General features: G+C 40.7%; 2 protein-coding genes across 3 annotated transcripts; both read left to right on the top strand.

Annotated features, from left to right (window-relative positions):
- Positions 1-2,349: 2,349 nt before the first annotated feature.
- LOC699998 (protocadherin beta-6) lies at positions 2,350-5,574 on the top strand. The gene has a single exon (XM_001090348.4). The coding sequence runs from the start codon at positions 2,552-2,554 to the stop codon at positions 4,229-4,231; it is 1,680 nt and encodes a 559-aa protein (XP_001090348.3). The 5' UTR covers positions 2,350-2,551; the 3' UTR covers positions 4,232-5,574.
- Positions 5,575-8,134: 2,560 nt separating this feature from the next.
- Positions 8,135-11,347, top strand: LOC699873 (protocadherin beta-17). 2 transcript variants are annotated; one of them, XM_077937242.1, is made up of 2 exons: positions 8,135-8,322; positions 8,609-11,347. In XM_077937242.1, exon 2 carries the CDS (start codon positions 8,609-8,611, stop codon positions 10,673-10,675), a length of 2,067 nt encoding a protein of 688 aa, XP_077793368.1. In that variant the 5' UTR covers positions 8,135-8,322; the 3' UTR covers positions 10,676-11,347. The 2 variants fall into 2 exon arrangements, with proteins under 2 accessions (XP_077793368.1, XP_001090236.3); XM_001090236.4 differs by having other exon boundaries at positions 8,135-11,347.
- The last annotated feature ends 8,169 nt before the right edge of the window (positions 11,348-19,516 follow it).

Raw genomic sequence — 19,516 nt, forward strand, 5'->3', positions numbered from 1 at the left:
TATCACTTCACTTTAGCATACACGAGCATAAAGAATATAGGGCATGGTGCTTTTTCACATTGTCTACTTTTGCATCATGTGTCCAGATGAGACCAAGGTTTTGTTCCCCAGTTAATAAAACTGAGCTTCAAAATATGATTAAGATGATTCCCAGTGAATGATGAAAATGTTCCGTATCTTGAAAAAAGTGTGAGTTACACATATGAATCCATTTTTTAAAATGGCACAGTTAAGATTGGTACATTTCAATTTCTGTAAACATTGCCTTAAGAAAAGAACTATACAAAAGTAATCATTGAACAGGAAGCAGAGAATGGAGAGAAAGGTATAGACAAAATGAGACAACAGAATGTTGTAAAACTGATGGTGTACGGAGGCTTATTCTGTTTACTTTGTATATGTTGGAATTTTTCCATAATAAAAATTTTAAGTTAATGAGTCCTTATGAGAACATGTTTATGAATGCAAAGTTAATTCAGTCTACTCTAGCCAATCAAATCAAAGCAAAAGAGGGCAAAACAGAGAAACATTCTCCTGAAACAATCTAATGTAATCCATTTCCTATAAAAAGGCAGTATCTTGATAGACCTGACTGATATCTTTTTGTGTATTTTGAGATATTATCCTCTTTCCATATAACTACCAATGTTATCAAAGACTTTTCAAGGATCTAAATGGAGTTTGACAAATACTGTACTGCTGATAAATTTGCTTTGAAGTAAAAAATAATTCAACAACCTATATTCGAGGATGCCTGGCGGTGCTTCAGAGAAAGAGAGTGAATAAAAGACTTCGTGGATGCCGTTTAGCTGGAATCAGAACTCAGAATGCTCACTGAAAGAAGAAGGCATTTAAGATTGAGCAGGAAATAATGGCCTTGTTTCAGCAAAGAAGTGACACCCTTCCAAGATGTTTATTATTGTTGGTTTTACTTCATAAGTTCATTTTGTTACTCACATCCTCAAGGAACAGTGTATTCTCAGTAGCATCTATCAAGTGAACCCTGGAGGCTGGTCACATTCATAATCTTTTGTTTTTCTGGCTACATAGAGGTGATTTTGAACTATAAGATCATCTCAGCTATTTAGAGTTTAGATTTTATTTAGCCTTATTTATTTTACCTAGAGTTTATGTATTTGAAAATATCCTGATTTTTAATCTTCTATCACCTTGGCTCTTACCTGAAGTGAACTTTGTTTGAGCTCAATGGATTTCACCTCTCAATAAATATGAAATCAATCTGAAATGAATTGAATTGTTTGGCATATTTTGCCTCTTCTATGTGCACTAATCTGTTTCACACATTTTCAGTTTGTTTAGAAATACATATTCCAATGTATCTGAGCAGAAACTAGTGAGATGGGAATGGATATAGCCATAGTATTCCATCATCGAATTCCATGGCATTCACTCAAATGTAATTCACCTTTTTTTACAGTACCTTAATTTGGCCTGTATTTATAGGACTTGGTGTTCTTTTTGCTGTGAGAAGATGGTGAAGGTAATTCTTGAATGTTTGTTTTCTGCACTGCGTCATGTTTGTACAACAGGGTAATATATTTGGAACTGATTAAATAATGTAAGAGGGGAATTTGATCAAAAAAGTTAAAATAAAATGCACAAGCCTCTTAAAAGAATGCCTAATTCTATCCATGCAAAAATGGGGTAGAATCCTAAAATGCTTATGACAAATACTTGATTGCTTCTAGTCCCTCTTTTAAATTCTTTAATTTACTTATATACGTGTATCATAAATACTTTTTTGCCTCAGTTTCCCTCCTAATAGCCTAATTGTTCTTTTTACTGTGCAGGCATAACTGTATAACAAAGTAAGTTTTTTGTTCATGCCATTTATGAGTGTATAATTTAGATAATTTATTGTTTATTTTACCATTATTGTTGCTAACAAACTTCATTGTTTTGCATTGTTTGTTGGGACAATTAAATAGTGTACCTCTTGGACTCATGGATTAAATGGCTTATCAGAGATAAATTGCACTGCTGAAGAATCAAAGGAGAAAGATTGAAGTGTAGAATCTGCACTTCAATCTTTCTCCTTAATTAGCACCACCAGGAAATTTGATTCAAGTTCTAGAGGGGAGTGAACCCAGGAATTGGCTTAAAAGCAAAAACGTACACACAAAGAAACCAAAGCTCGCAAGCAATTATTTATGCATGTGGTCCACGCACTCAGTCTGAGAAACACTGACTCGACTTAAAAGTCTTTATAATGCTCAGATTTCGGAAATGCTATTGACCTGAAACATCTCATGAAGTTATTAGTTTGAACGCGAGGTGGCGGTACAAGCTAAGAGAGTGAATGAAAGCTCTGCAGACTCGGTGGACTCTGTTTCACCCAGAAGCCAAGTAAAAATACAGACCACATTTACAGCTAAAGCTGAGATAGATGTGTCCGGGAAGGCAGTCGTCGCCAGACAAGTTGTAAGAACTAATTTAAAAATCTCTGCAAAGACATCTGAGAGGGTCGACGGTGGATGTGGTGATTGGGAGCTGAAAAGGATTTTTCTTCTGTAATCAGGCAATAGACACGATGCAAACTAAAGTACAGAACAAGAAAAGGCAAGTGGCGTTCTTCATTTTATTGATGCTTTGGGGAGAGGTAGGTTCTGAATCGATTCAGTATTCCGTATTGGAGGAGACAGAAAGTGGCACGTTTGTGGCCAACTTGACAAAGGACCTGGGACTGAGGGTGGGGGAGCTGGCTGCACGGGGAGCTCGGATTGTTTTCAAAGGGAACAGACAACATTTGCAGCTTGATCCACAGACCCATGATTTACTACTAAATGAAAAACTGGACCGGGAGGAACTGTGTGGCTCCACCGAGCCGTGTGTGCTACCTTTCCAAGTGTTACTGGAAAACCCCTTGCAGTTTTTTCAGGCTTCCTTGCGAGTCAGAGATATAAATGACCACGCCCCGGAATTCCCTGCCAGAGAAATGCTCCTGAAAATATCAGAAATTACTATGCCAGGAAAGATATTTCCTTTGAAAATGGCACACGATTTAGACACTGGCAGCAACGGCCTTCAGAGCTACACAATCAGCTCCAACCCTCACTTCCACGTTCTCACCCGCAATCGCAGCGAAGGCAGGAAGTTCCCGGAGCTGGTGCTGGACAAACCGTTGGACCGCGAGGAGCAGCCCCGACTCACGCTAACGCTCACCGCGCTGGATGGTGGGTCTCCGCCCCGGTCAGGGACCTCCGAGATTCACATCCAGGTTTTGGACATCAATGACAACATCCCCGAGTTTGCTCAGGAGCTCTATGAGGCGCAAATCCCTGAGAACAATCCCCTCGGCTCTCTGGTTATTACCGTCTCAGCCAGAGATTTAGATGCAGGATCGTTTGGGAAGGTATCTTACGCCCTGTTTCAAGTCGATGACATCAACCAACCGTTCGAAATAAACGCAATCACAGGAGAAATTCGGTTGAGAAAGGCTTTGGATTTTGAGGAAGTTCAGTCTTATGACGTGGATGTTGAGGCTACAGATGGTGGGGGCCTATCAGGAAAATGTTCTTTAGTCGTCAGGGTCCTGGACGTGAATGACAACGCCCCTGAACTCACCATGTCGTTCTTCATCAGCCCCATCCCAGAAAACTTGCCAGAGATCATAGTGGCAGTTTTCAGTGTTTCAGATGCAGACTCTGGGCATAACCAACAGGTTATTTGTTCAATAGAGAACAATCTCCCTTTTCTACTAAGACTTTCCGTGGAGAATTTCTACACCCTGGTAACAGATGGGGCACTGGACAGAGAGAGCAGAGCCGAGTACAACATCACCATCACCGTCACTGATTTGGGGACACCCAGGCTGAAAACCCAGCAGAGCATAACCGTGCTGGTCTCAGACGTCAATGACAACGCCCCCGCCTTCACCCAAACCTCCTACACCCTGTTCGTCCGCGAGAACAACAGCCCCGCCCTGCACATCGGCAGCGTCAGCGCCACAGACAGAGACTCAGGCACCAACGCCCAGGTCACCTACTCGCTATTGCCGCCCCAGGACCCGCACCTGCCCCTCCCCTCCCTGGTCTCCATCAACGCAGACAACGGCCACCTGTTCGCCCTCAGGTCGCTGGACTACGAGGCCTTGCAGGAGTTCGAGTTCCGCGTGGGCGCCGCAGACCGCGGGTCCCCGGTGCTGAGCAGCGAGGCGCTGGTGCGCGTGCTGGTGCTGGACGCCAACGACAACTCGCCCTTCGTGCTGTAACCGCTGCAAAACGGCTCCGCGCCCTGCACCGAGCTGGTGTCCCGGACGGCCGAGCCGGGCTATCTGGTGACCAAGGTGGTGGCGGTGGACGGCGACTCGGGCCAGAACGCCTGGCTGTCGTACCAGCTGCTCAAGGCCACGGAGCCCGGGCTGTTCGGTGTGTGGGCGCACAATGGCGAGGTGCGCACCTCCAGGTTGCTGAGCGAGCGCGACGCGGCCAAGCACAGGCTGGTGGTGCTGGTCAAGGACAATGGCGAGCCTCCGCGCTCGGCCACCGCCACGCTGCACTTGCTCCTAGTGGACGGCTTCTCCCAGCCCTACCTGCTTCTCCCGGAGGCGGCCGCGGCCCAGGCCCAGGCCGACTGGCTCACCGTCTACCTGGTGGTGGCATTGGCCTCGGTGTCGTCGCTCTTCCTCTTGTCGGTGCTCCTGTTCGTGGCGGTGCGGCTGTGCAAGAGGAGCAGGGCGGCCTCGGTGGGTCGCTGCTCGGTGCCCGAGGGCCCCTTTCCAGGACATCTGGTGGACGTGAGTGGCACCAGGACCCTGTCCCAGAGCTACCAGTACGAGGTGTGTCTGATGGGAGGCTCAGGAACAAATGAGTTCAAGTTCCTGAAGCCGATTATCCCCAACTTCCCTCCTCAGGGCACTGAGAGAGAAATGGAAGAAACCCCCACCCTTCCGAATAGCTTCCCATTCAGTTAAGTGTGGGATTATTTTACTAAATCTTACTTATGTTTGAAGATCTCTTTTAACTTAAAGTTACATGTTCTGTTTCTTTTTAATTTACCTCTATTCTTTAGGTTGAAATTTTATATAAAGTAAGATACTGGGTGTCTTAGTATTTCCTGTTCATGCTTAGGAGTTTATTACTTCACTTGAGGGTACTTGACAATATGAACACAAAGCAAATTTTTATTTGCATAATTTTAAACTTTTGAAATTAAATTATCTATTCTTCCCCCACCCAAAAAAAAGTATTGTTAATCCTTAAGTAAGATTGTATTTCTAGCTATTGGTAAGAGTTGTTTCACTATTGCTATGTAGGACCATGTTTAAAATGTGAGTATTTCATATTATTTAATCCTCCAGTGTCTCACTTTGCAGTAACTCCTACAGTGTGTAACACTAAAAATAAGAACTAATGATGGCTAAACACTAAAGTAGCCATTCATACTTATGCATATTTTAGTATCTCATGATAGTCAATCCAAAATTTTTGTGACTATAGACTTTACTGAAGTGTCATCACATTAGTTTGTGAGCCTCATGTAAGAACATGATGGTCTTTAAAAAAAAAAAGTCTTACCAATTTTAAATGCTTAATAAATATTTGCTGAACATTACTAACATTCTAGTACTGATTTTTAAAAACACTATTGTATCTACAGCAAAATGCTAATATCCTCTGTACAACAAAATATCCTTGCCAATGAGTGAAAGTATGAAATATCACTTCTTTGTCAAATCACTATTGCTTTCCTTCAAAACAGAAAACACTCTTGACTCTTCTACTCACCCTACATACCACTACAGAAAATAAAATTCTTAACCGCACGGTTTACCTTTTTGGCTTTAACAATTTGAAAGTTGAAGGGCTTTCAAATTATATTTGCCAAACTCCTCCTCTCACTTTCTCAAGATATTTGGTATCTACCAAAATCTAAATAAGGTATTAGTGGCAGGTTATTTGGTAACATCAGATTTTCCCTACTAGTGTTGTGTAAGCATCATTTGCCTGTATTAACCATAAAACCATTTGCCTTCACAGTTTATCCCATATTTAGTCTTATTTGTGTCAGTTGTATTTGTGATATTTCATTTAAAAATCCCTCTTTCAACTTTCTATCAAAGGTAAGCAATGTATATTAAAATGACCATTCAGTGACTATTTTATTTTATTTTGAGACGGAGTTTTGCTCTTGTTGCCCAGGTTGGAACACAGTGGCACGATCTTGGCTCACTGCAACCTCAGCCTCCCCGGTTCAAGTGATTCTCCTGCCTCAGCCTCCTTAGTAGCTAGGATTACAGGTGCATGCCACCACACCCAGCTATTTTTTATATTTTTAGTAGAGATGGGGTTTGCCCATCTTGACCAGGCTGGTGTCGAACTGCTGACCTCATGATCCACCCGCCTCAGCCTCCCAAAGTGCTGGGATTACAGGCATGAGCCACCACACCTGGCCAACTATTTTATTTTTATCCTTAATTGAAGTGGAACTGGGCTGAACTAAGTTACATTTGACTGTGTTTTGTGTCCAGATAAGTGAACTGACTGTCATGGATGATTACCAACTGATTAAATAAGTGTGGAGAACATTTACTGTTTTGTGTTCTCAGATATATACCCTCTCCTCCTTAGAACAGCATTCTTCCTTGGTGAGATTCCTTCTTCCATTGTTCTCACTCCAGTCACTTGGCTTTCAGTTGAAGCAGTAGTGTTTTTCAATATCCCCATCCCCTTAATCCTAGAGAATGTACACTGGGGTGGTATCCTGTCCAATGCAGACAGGTCAATACCCTTCCCCAGAAAATGTATTTTTGACTTTGTCAACTTTGTTGTCTTTTTTACATTTGTAGAAAAGGCATTGCGTAGATTCTGAGCTTATATTGATTTTTTTTTTTTTTTTTTTTTTTTTGAGACAGAGTCTTGCTCTGTTACCCAGGCTGAAGTGCAGTGGCATGATCTCAGCTCACTGCAACCTCCACCTGCTGGGTTCAAGTGATTCTTCTGACTCAGCCTCACGAGTAGCTGGGACTACAGGTGTGTGCCACCACACCTGACTAATTCTTATATTTTTAGTAGAAACGAGGTTTCACCATATTGGCCAAACTGGTGTCGAACTCCTGGCCCCCAGTGATCCACCTCCCAAAGTGTTGGGGTTACAGGTGTGAACCACCACACCCGGCCTATACTGATTTTTAATAAGACAAACCACCTTTTCCTCTAAATTTCACTGGGCATTGCACATAATAAATTTATAAAGGAAAAAATCCTAAATGGTGGCCAGGTATGGTAGCTCATGCCTGTAATCCCAGCACTTTGGGAGGCCAAGGCAGGTGGATCACTTGAGGCCAGGAGTTCGAGACCAGCCTGGCCAATATGGTGAAATGTCATGTCTACTAAAACTACAAAAATTAGCCTGGTGTTGTATCACGCACCTGTAGTCCCAGCTTCTCAGGAGGATGAGTCAGGAAAACCGCTTGAACCTGGGAGACAGAGGTTGTAATGGGCCAAGATTGAGGCCACTGCACTTCAGCCTGGGCAACAACGTGAGACCGTGTCTCAAAAACAAAAACAAAAACAAAACCCACAATGGTTATGTAGACCAGAGACTAACAAGAAACAATATTTTTATTTTCTTTCAGGAGTTACAGGCACATTGTAATTTGAGAGTGAAACTAGATTTTGAAAGTTCATTATTTCTTCCAGTAAAATAGAACAAATTAGCATTTTTTAATAGAATGTAAATTCTCCAAGAGCAAGAATTTTTATGTTTCATTTACTGTATTATCCCAAGAAGCTACATGAATGTCCGTACAGGTAAATACTTGTTATTAAATGAATTTGCCTGGAGCAGAGTTTTGTGTGCTGAACTTGCACCTTTATAAGGAAGATGAATACAGATATAGACATTACTTTTGCTATAACAACCATTCTTAGCTACCTGAACAAGGCCACATAATAGGCGGGGGAAAAGGGAGTATATAACAGGCTATGACCTAAAAGGCCTGCTTTATGTTTTAGCTATCACAGTATACCGTGTGCTTTGAAATGAAAATTATCTGAAGTTGTAAAGCAGAACGCTTGGTGGCGCTGCAGGCTAAGAGTGAAAAACTGCAGCATCAGTGTCTCCTTAAAAGCTGTGCGGGTTTCCTGGCAGCTCGAAAAGGAAACACTTTTTCACCACTGGGGATAGAAGGTTTCAGAGAGGCAGCCATCCCATGTCGGTCCATGTTAAAAAGAACTAACTCAAGATATTTAAATCAAGATAGCTGAGTTGGCTGTAAAGCAATTATTTTGTGATTAATACGGCATCTTTTGGACCCTGAGGAATGATGGAGACGCCGCTCCCCAAAGCACCAGAGAAAAGGCAAGTGACCGCCATTATTTTCTTATTACTACTGTGGGAGGCGGGCAGCGCTACCATTAAGTATTCAGTTCTAGAAGAGAGGGACAGCGGCTCTTTTGTGGCCAACTTAGCAAAAGATCTGGGGCTGGGTGTAGGGGAACTGGCCGCAAGGGGCGCCCGGATTCTTTCCAAAGGGAATAAACAGTATTTGCAGCTCGAACAGAAGAGTGGGAATTTGCTGCTAAAAGAAAAATTGGACCGGGAGGAGTTGTGCAGTGACATAGATCCATGTATACTGCATTTTCAGATGTTATTGAAAAATCCGGTGCAGTTTATTCAAGGTGAACTACAGCTCCAAGATGTAAATGACCATGCCCCAGAATTCTTGGAAAATGAAATCCTCCTGAAAATCTCTGAAGGCAGCCATCCAGGGACTTCATTTCCTTTGAAAATAGCTCAAGATTTGGACGTAGGTAGCAACACAGTTCAGAACTACACAATTAGCACCAACTCCTATTTCCACCTTTTCACTCGCAATCACAGCGACGGCAAGAAATACCCAGAGCTCGTGCTGGATCAAGCGCTGGACCGCGAGGAGCAGCCCCAGCTCAGGTTAACCCTCACAGCGCTGGATGGTGGGTCACCGCCCAGAATTGGGACTTCTCATGTTCTCATAGTGATTGTAGATATCAATGACAACGTCCCTGAATTTACTCAGCGGCTCTACGAGGTGCAGGTCCCAGAAAACGCCCCTATAGGTTCCCTCGTCATCACCGTCTCTGCCAGGGATTTAGATGCTGGGACCCACGGGGAGCTCTCCTACTCATTTTTTCAATACTCAAATCAAATCATTCAGGCCTTTGAAATAAACTCAATCACGGGAGAAATTAGATTAAAAAAGGCGTTGGATTTTGAGGAAATTCAATCTTACCATATGGAAGTTGAGGCCTCAGACGGTGGGGGTCTTTCAGGAAAATGCACCGTAGCCATAGAAGTGATGGATATAAACGACAACGCACCGGAACTTACCATGTCCTTACTCATCAGTGATATCCCAGAAAACTCCCCAGAAACAGTGGTCGCTGTTTTCGGAATTTCGGATCCGGACTCTGGGAACAATGGAAAAATGATGTGTTCCATCCAAGACCACCTCCCTTTCCTTATAAAGCCTACCTTAGAAAATTTCTACACCGTGTTAACCGAAGGAGCGCTAGATAGAGAGAGCTGGGCCGAGTACAACATCACCATTACTGTCACAGACTTGGGGACACCCAGGCTGAAAACCGAGTACAACATAACCGTGCGGGTCTCCGACGTCAACGACAACGCCCCCGCTTTCACCCAAACCTCCTATAACCTGTTTGTCCGCGAGAACAACAGCCCCGCCCTGCACATCGGCAGCGTCAGCGCCACAGACAGAGACTCAGGCACCAACGCCCAGGTCACCTACTCGCTGCTGCCACCCCAGGACCCGCACCTGCCCCTCGCCTCCCTGGTCTCCATCAACGCAGACAACGGCCACCTGTTTGCCCTCCGATCGCTGGACTACGAGGCCCTGCAGGAGTTCGAGTTCCGCGTGGGCGCCGCAGACCGCGGCTTCCCGGCGCTGAGCAGCGAGGCGCTGGTGCGCGTGCTGGTGCTGGACACCAACGACAACTCGCCCTTCGTGCTGTACCCACTGCAGAACGGCTCCGCGCCCTGCACCGAGCTGGTGCCCCGGGCGGCCGAGCCGGGCTATCTGGTGACCAAGGTGGTGGCGGTGGACGGCGACTCGGGCCAGAACGCCTGGCTGTCGTACCAGCTGCTCAAGGCCACAGAGCCCGGGCTCTTTGGCGTGTGGGCGCACAATGGCGAGGTGCGCACCGCCAGGCTGCTGAGCGAGCGCGACGCGGCCAAGCACAGGCTGGTGGTGCTGGTCAAGGACAACGGCGAGCCTCCGCTCTCGGCCACTGCCACGTTGCACGTGCTCCTGGTGGACGGCTTCTCCCAGCCCTACCTGCCGCTCCCGGAGGCGGCCCCGGCCCAAGCCCAGGCCGACTCGCTCACCGTCTACCTGGTGGTCGCGTTGGCTTCGGTGTCGTCGCTCTTCCTCTTGTCGGTGCTCCTGTTCGTGGCGGTGCGACTGTGCAGGAGGAGCAGGGCGGCCTCGGTGGGTCGCTACTTGGTGCCCGAGGGCGCCTTTCCAGGGCATCTGGTGGACGTGAGCGGCACCGGGACCCTGTCCCAGAATTATCAGTATGAAGTTTACCTGGCAGAAAGCTCTGAGAGCCAGTTCAAGTTTCTTAAACCGATACTTCCCAACTTCTTGGGTGAAGGGACTGGCAGGGACAGCGAGGCAAACTCCAACTCCAGGAATGATTTTGGGTTCAATTAGGAATCTGACAACAGGTCGTGATAAATCATAGAATTCACTATTCATCTGTAAGTTCCCAATTCTCTCATTCACACAGTCACATATTCACACATTAGTAATGGCTGTTATATTTATAGCTATTTCAGCCTGCTGGACTATTTTCCATTCCCTCTAATTTTTGTTGTGGTGGTTGTCAACTATGTTAGTTATAGCATGTGCACACAATAGCAGATAAATGGTGTTTCCTAGGGTTGTTGTTTTTGTTTGGTCAGATTTTGGAACTCACAGGTGTTTTCAGGTTCCCAATATTTGAACTTGTTCATTGATACGTTATGATTAAGAGAATGGTGTTTCTAACTTTCTGATTATCATCAGCATGACTCTAAGTCTATTGTAAATCACAGCTTTTAGTTTAAAAAATACTTTTCATTTATGTAAAAATTTTAGTAATCTTGTAAATTGTTGCATTTCTGTTGTGTTGTTTCAAAAACATTACTCTTCCCTCAAATGAACCAATATTTTACCTAGGTGATGTTTTCTCTCTTGAATTTTTTCTTTCAAAATTGATATTTATAGACCATCGGGTGTTATTCTAAAGGATTCAACTCCTATTACATGAAAGAATAATAGAAAAAAGGTTGGTTGACTTGTGATTGCTTTTTAAAAAAATAATAAATGGCTTTGGTATGTAAATAATGATTCTCCTTCTTTTAAAATAATATATAGCAACCGGGGTGCAGTGGCTCACATCTGTAATCCTAGCACTTTGGGAGGCGAGGTGGGTGGATCACCTGAGGTCAGGAGTTCGAGACCAGTCTGGTCAACATGATGAAACCCATCTCCACTAAAAACACAAAAATTAGCTGGGCATGGTGGTGAGTGCCTGTAATCCTAGTTACTCGGGAGGCTAAGGCAGGAGAATTCCTTGTGCCTGGGAGGTGGAGGTTGCAGTGAGCTGAGATCATGCCACTGCAGTCCAGCTTGGGTGACAGAGACAGATTCCATCTCAAAAATAAATAAATAAATAAATATATAAACGTATGATTCAAACATACAGTAAGTAAAAAAGAAAGCAAATTAGCATCATTATTCCACCATCAGAACTAATTTCATTAAGTCAACATAATTCTAAAATATTTCAATGGATGCATATAAGAATAAAGTAATAGATGAAAATAATTTTATAAAATGATCTATAATAAATTGATAGCTTCTGATTAAAATGATCAGATTGAATACAATAAAACGAAGTGTGAAACTATAGAACTTGCTTAAGCTTTGATAAGTAGTCCCTGTAAAGTTTAAAAAGCAAGATTAGATGCATATTAAGACATTAGCATTACTTAACCACCTGCTTAAAAATGAGCAGACAAACATTTTATACCCTTTCTCTTCTTTCTTAACCTTACTTATCCTTTTAGAATTAAATATATATTACCTTATCAATACTTATAACATTTACAATATATTCTGAAAGAATACTTGCCATAATTGTTTAGGCATTTCATATTGTTTTTTTAGACGGAGTTTCACTCTTATTGCCCAGGCTGGAGTATAGTAGCGCGATCTTGGCTCATTGCAGCCTCCACCTCCCAGGTTCAAGCGATTCTCCTGCCTCAGCCTCCCAAGTACCTGGGATGACAGGCATGTGTCACCATGCCTGGCTGATTTTGTATTTTTGGTAGAGATGGGGTTTCACCTGTTGGTCAGGCTGGTCTCGAACTCCTGACTTCAGGTAATCCACCTTCCTCGGCCTCCCAAAGTGCTGGAATTACAGGTGTGAGCCACCACACCTGGCCAGCATTTCATATTTTTTAAATTTTAATTTAAAAGTCATATAATGATACTTTTTTTTCAATTTTATTCATGTCTGATTGCCCAGGGTAACCACTTTTGATGTTCTTATGTGTTTTCCCATATTTACTTCCCTATTTTTAAAATCACATATGCTTATAAAGTGCTTTTTCTCAAATCCCAGTTTTAAATATCCAGTTTTTAAGGGGTACACACACAGACACACACACAACTTGCACATTTCCTCTACCTAGCAATATCAAAATTCTGTTTAGATAATGTTTATATAATTTTCACCAGAAAAATGTTACTTACACCTAAGCCTTAAGAGTAAAAGGAAAAAGCCTATTTTTTACCTTTAAGGTCATAATTGCCTTCTTTTTCAACTACTTTTCTATCTACATTTTTAAAAATTATCCACAAATTTTGTAAAGTCTGAAGCTTAAGTTAAACTCATAAAGAAATCTATTGGTTCTATTCTTTTCTCCTGGAGCCATCCTGGAGCTATTCAGAGTCTTGTTCCATTGTACATTGTTTGCTCTCTAGACCTACTGCACAGCCGGCAGTTTGCTTTTCCCACTAACTTGGGAATTTATCTTCCTCTTGCATTTGATTTCCTCTTCTGGGATGTTACATCTTCCTCTTGTTTGGTTTTCTCCCTTAACTGTCAGAAGAATATTTGGTAATAAATCTTTTGATCATTTGAATATAAAAAATTTCAGATGTCAGAAACTCAAATGTCTATTTGAAGATTTTGTTGGGTGTGGAATTATAGGTTAGGAATTATTTGCTGCTAGTATTTTGAAGACATTCCTCTGTTGTCTTCTAATCACCAAAGTTGAGATGATCATCAACATTCTGATTACTCATTCTTTTCTGAGAAACTTTATTTTCCTTCTAGATCCCTGATTCTCAACCAATGGCAATTTTGCCATCTTTGGTAAATGTTTGGCAATTATCAAACTTTTGGCAATGTCTGCAAACATTTTTGATGGTCACAGCTGCCAACAGTGCTGAAGCTGAGAAACCCTGCTCCAGATATATTAAGGTTCTTGTACGTATCTCCAGTGTTCTAGAATTTCATCATTGTGTCATAGTGTAAGAATTTTGGTCTTTTATTGCACTAATTACTCAATGAGACTTGCCAATCTTGACACATGTTCTTCAGACTAGAACAGGCTTGTTAGGGATTTTTTAATTAAAAAATTATTTCCTCTACTAAATGGTTTTTGGTTTTTTATTCTGCAATTTCTGTTAGTTGTATAGTAACCTGGTTTGATATTTAATTTTTCTTATCCTTGTTCTATCTTCTGTCTTTATTTTCCTGGATTCCAGTAAATTTCCTCTATGGCTGAATTTTGAGCTTTTGCTATCATCATTTTACTTTCAAAAAGCTTTTTCTTGGTCTCTGCATATTTATTTCTATAGTAGCCTTGCAGTTTTAAAATTCTTTGGTGAGATACAATTCACATACCATAATATTCACTTTTTTAAAAATTGAGTTTGGTGGTTTTTAGTATATTCCAAGGGCTGCACAATTATTACCACTATCTAATTCCAGAACATTTTTCACATTTTCATCAGCACAAAAAAGAAACCTGTTATGCATAAGCAGTCAATCCCCATTCCCTCCTCCTTCCAGCCCCTGGAAACCACTAATCACCTTTATGTTTCTTTGGATTTGCCTGTTCTAGACATTTCATGTAAATTGAATCACAGAATATGTCTGGCTTCTTTCACTTAACATAATGTTTTCAAGGTTCATTCATGTTATAGCATGCATCAGCACTTTGTTCTTTCCTATGGCTAAATAATATCCCATTGTATGAATGTACCACATTTTGTTTGTTCATCAGTTGGTGGGCATTTGGGTTTATTTCCACCATTTGGCTATTATGAATAATGCTGCTAGGAACATTCATGTATGGGTTTTTGTGTGAACATGTTTTCATTTCTCTTGGGTGTATACCTAGGATTGGAATTACTGGGTCACATACTGACTCTATATAACTTTTGGAGGAATTATCAAACTGCTTTCCAAAGTGACTATACCATTTTACTTTCCTCTCAACAGTGTATGAGGGTTCCAATTTGTCTACATCCTCACCAACACTTATTTTTTGTTATTATAGCCATCTTAGAAGGTGTGAAGTAGTATCCTATTGTGGTTTGAATTGCATTTCCTAAATGACTAATGATGTTATATTTCTCTTCATATGTTTATTGTTCATTGGAATATCTTCTTTAAAGAAATGTATACTCAAATTCTTTGCCAGTTATCTAATCTAATTTTTAAAATATTTTAATTGTGGAATGTTAGTAGTTCTTTATATATTCTAGATACTAGACTCTTATCACATACATGATTTACAAATTCTTTCTGCCATTCTCTGAGTTGTGTTTTCACTTTATTGGTAGTGTCTTTTGAAGTAAAAAAGATTTTTTAAAATTTTGATTAGCCCAATTATGTATTGTTTTCTTTTTTTTGAGACAGAGTCTTGCTCTGTCGCCCAGACTGGAGTGCAGTGGTACAATCTCAGCTCACTGCAACCTCCGCCTCTTGGGTTTAAGTGATTCTCCTGCCTCAGCCTCCTGAGTAGCTGGGATTACAGGCGCCTGCCACCACGCCCAGCTGATTTTTTTGTATTTTTATTAGAGATGGGGTTTCACCATGTTGACCAGGCTGGTCTCAAACTCCTGACCTCAGGTGATCCACCCATCTCAGCCTTCCAAAGTGCTGGGATTACAGGCATGAGCCACTGTTCCCAGGCTATTTTTTCCTTTTATAAAATAAGGCACTTAAAAGTTGATAAACATTGTATGTTTGGGTGAGACTAACTGAGTGGTGGACCTCACCTTAGGGTAACAAAACAGGAAACATTTTATCTGGAGAAAAAATGTCAATATCTGTAAGTCTTCGCTCTTGGGCTCACATTGTTCTTCAGAGAGGAATTCAGTAAGGATGGGTAGGATGGAAGTTACTATAAACTTGACACCTAGCACTCTGTAAGCTCCTTGGTTTGAGAGAAAGTGTCTTAATTTTTTTTAGCCCACTTTCTCACTAAGATCTCAGTCCTGACCTAAGTTGTGCTGTTGTCCTTTAGTCCAGAGCCCTTCCTATTAAACCACTATGGATATTACACCTCCGATTTTCTGCCATGATGAGAAAAGGGAAAGTGCCTTGCTTCACTGACTAGGAAAGGAATTCTCAGATCTAAATACTCCTTATATATATTTTCAGCCAGTGTTGTTTTTAGCCTCTCCCTGGGTCCTCAATCTGGATTATTACTTTGGCTAGATTTGATTTTCTTACTAACTTTCCTCCTTTTCATTTGAGAGCAAAAAGAAAACTGTCAGTTACCAATTGTCTGTGTGCTTCGCATCTTCCAAAATTTTTGTGACATCTCTCCCCTACGGTTTACTCTCTTCCCATTATTTCTGTCTTTATAGCTTTGTTTATTTTAAACCCTTGCCCTCTATCATTTACATAAAGTTCCAGGAAAAAATTGAGAAAAACTAGTGTGCTCAAACCGGAGTAAAATGCAGTCCTTACTGTCAGTCATATTGTGCTAGTTTTCCTGTACCTGAATCATTTATGTTGTTTTATTGCTTGATTTGCTTGATTTCATCAGATGTCAGTCTTTGGATAAGAGTTCATAGGTGCTGTATTTTTTCACATGCTTGAGAAATACAGTTTAGCAGGGTATAAAATTTTTCAATGGATTTTCTTTTCCTCAAAGATTTGTTGACATTAAAGATAACATTAGTTCTTCTGTCATAGTTTCTACAGTCATCTATAAGTCATTTGATTTTTATCCTTAAGTAGTATTTTTTTCAGTAAGAATTCATCAGTACTAGCACAAGGTTTAATGAATTCTTTCCTGTTTGCTGCATTGTTGTCTTTGTACTTGAGCAACAGCTTGGCTATGTATAAAATAGTTGAGCCATAATTTATTTCCCTCAGAATCTTGTAGACATTTCAATTCTGTTTTGGTATGAAATGTTGCTCAGGGAAATTCTGAAGCCTGTTTGCTTCACCTGTAGGTAACTTGTTTTCTATCCTTGAAATTCATTATCTTTATCAGATTGTGTCTTGATTATGGTAATTACACATTACTTTTCCCTGGAACTCCTCGTGCCTTTTCAATCTGCTCATGCAGATATTTTCAAGTATATCATTTATTTATATATGGTAAGTATATTTTGTTTTAAAATCTGCCTTATAGTTCTAATATCTGAAGTTTGTGTGGGCCTATGCCTACTCTATTTTGTTTCTGCTCCTTCTCATGCATGATGTCTTTGTTTCTTTGTAGGACATGCATGGTTGATTGCCCTTGAAAATTTATTTGTGGGGTATCTACAAAGCCTAGGTTGCACATGTTCCATCTTTCAAAAGAGATTTTCATTTGTTTCAGCCAGGATATTGGAAACACTATCAATAGTGGACCATCACAAATTAATTAAATGGCTTAAGGCTCCTTGCATCTCAACCTATGTATATTCAAAATACAAATACACAAGAGGGCCATGTGCAGTGGTGCACACCTGTAGTCCCAGCTACTCAGGAGGCTGAGGTGGGAAGATCACTTGAGCTCAGGGGTTCTATACCCACCTAGGCAGTATAGTAAGACCCCATCTCAATACACACACACACCCCAATATGTAGATACAACTTCCCAGGCATGGTTTTTTTTTTTTTTTTTCTTTTTCTTCTGCTCTGCTTAACATCAGGGAGATTTCTATGTAATTCCCTGGAGTTGGAGGCTGAGGGCAGGTTTAGATTGCTTGTGTTTACACTGTATTTACATTATGGATGTATCCCTGAGGGGTCCCTTAATATGAAGAGGATCTTTCTATAATATGCTGCAACTGTGGTTACACCTGAGCCTTGATTTATATTTCTTTAATCCCACATAGCTTCAGATCAAAGCCTGAGTACAAATATTTTTAAATTCTCTGAGAGCATGAGAACTGTTGTTCTGATACTCTGTTTACCCCTCTATTACAGGCTTCCATAAGAAATTGGGCTTTTTCTGCCATTTTCTACTATGTTTTTGGCTCTTCATTAGTTTAGAAGTTTTTTCTTAAGTTTTGTCCATTATATTTTGTTTTCCTTAGGAGGGTCATATGAATTATCAATACTATCATTTTCAGAAATGACAAGCTCTGTCTAATGTTTATTCAACCTGAAGATTCAGTTTTTCCATCATTTCCATTATGTATTAATTAGGCTATTTTTCCTTTACATACATTGAATCCAATGTTTCATCAACTGAGTACTCTGCTCAGACAAATCAATAATCTCCCCTCTCCACTAGACAGTACTCTCTTCACAGAGAGGGCTCTTTATCTTATGGGCTTAGAAAAATATACACAGCCATTCATTGCTTAATAGCAGAAATACATTCTGAAAACTGTGTCATCAGGCAATTTCATTATTGTTCCAACATCATAGAGTGTACTTACACAAATCCAGATAATGTAGCCTACTATACACACCTAGGATACCCAGTAGAGCCTATTGTTCCTAGGCTGCAAACCTGTACATCATGTTACTGTACTGACTACTAGATAAAATTATAACACAATGGTGTTTGTGTATCTAAACATAGAACAGAAATGCATTGCACTATGACATTACTATAGGTATAGCATCACTAGGCAACAAAAATTTTTCAGCTCCATTATGATCTTCCAGGACCACCATTGTATATGCCATCCACGGTTGACCAAACATTGTTATGCAGCACATGGCTGTATTGAAATAAATGTAGGTGAATGAACGTTGAATAAAGTAATAAATAAATTTCAGTCTGTTATTTTATCTGGCTTAGTAAGCCTAAACATGATAACAAAATATTTTATTTCTTTATCTTTATAAAATACCCATTTATTATTTATAGTATTTGATACTTGCTTTGTTCACCTAATAATATGTCATTTAAAATATGTGACCCAGCTTTCATTTTTAACATTTACAATGTGATGTTGAGCCCTTTATTATTTCTTTACAAATAATACATTTTTAAAACTAATTTTGACTTACTGTGTTACACATGAAGGGAGGAAGAAAGATTTTTATTCACCTTCAGACCATGTTCTGCTTTTTAAAAAAGATATACATCAAATTTATCAAACACTTTTATCTTTAGTCTCTCAGGAGTACATCAGAAATTTTTTATTCTCCCCTATTCTTAAACTAAGTTGTATCAGATTAAGGGACTAGTACCTTAAAGCTTTGATGATTTTATGTTTCACACTTTTTTTTCTTTTACGAACTCTAATTGAGAGGCTCCTATTACTTATAATTTGAGTGAAGGAATAAAATTTTGAGTTTGGATGAATTATTCAGAGTTCAGGACAAAAACCAAAAACTACTCTGTGTGTCTCTAACCAAAACCAAAAAGGATATCAGCTACAAGAACTTAGATGCTTATATAAAATCACTGGAAGAACTGGACAAGCAGAAGAAAGACAGTCAGCACTGAAATGGTTCTGAAGGCATATGACCACAGCTGCAGCACAGGAATCAGGAAGCTGATGCTACTACTACTACCAAAGTTGTTGCTCCCACAGTGCCCTCTCCCACCTCCAAAACTGATGGCTGCACACTGACACAGAGTGTCTGGATGCCACAGTGGTCTCCAGTTCCCTATGAAGGTGATGGCTAAACAGAGGAATGCTGACTTGGCTGCAAGCATTCACATCTTTCTGACCTTATTGGTGAACAGTGGAAGACAACCTTTGCCTGTATTCTAAGACTCACATGAAGGAATCTCATTGGTAAAACCTAAGTTACATACAGAATAATAATTCTAAGAAGTCTGAAAAATGGAGTTTTATGCTTTCTAGACCCTGAATTTTTAAAAAATTTATAAAATGAAACAGGAATTGATGGCATATTCCGTATAGTACACTGGGGAAACATTGTTCAAAAGGCCTTGTCCTAGCATTTGAATTAATTTCTCTATTGCTTCGTAGGCTTAGCATTCAGTGAAGAAGGATTCTTTTGGATACAAGCCACACCGCCAATAAGGAGAGAGGCAGTCATATGTTCCTTTAATAACT

This window comes from Macaca mulatta, chromosome 6 (assembly GCF_049350105.2).
Source record: "Macaca mulatta isolate MMU2019108-1 chromosome 6, T2T-MMU8v2.0, whole genome shotgun sequence".
Classification (NCBI taxonomy): Eukaryota; Metazoa; Chordata; class Mammalia; order Primates; family Cercopithecidae; genus Macaca; species Macaca mulatta.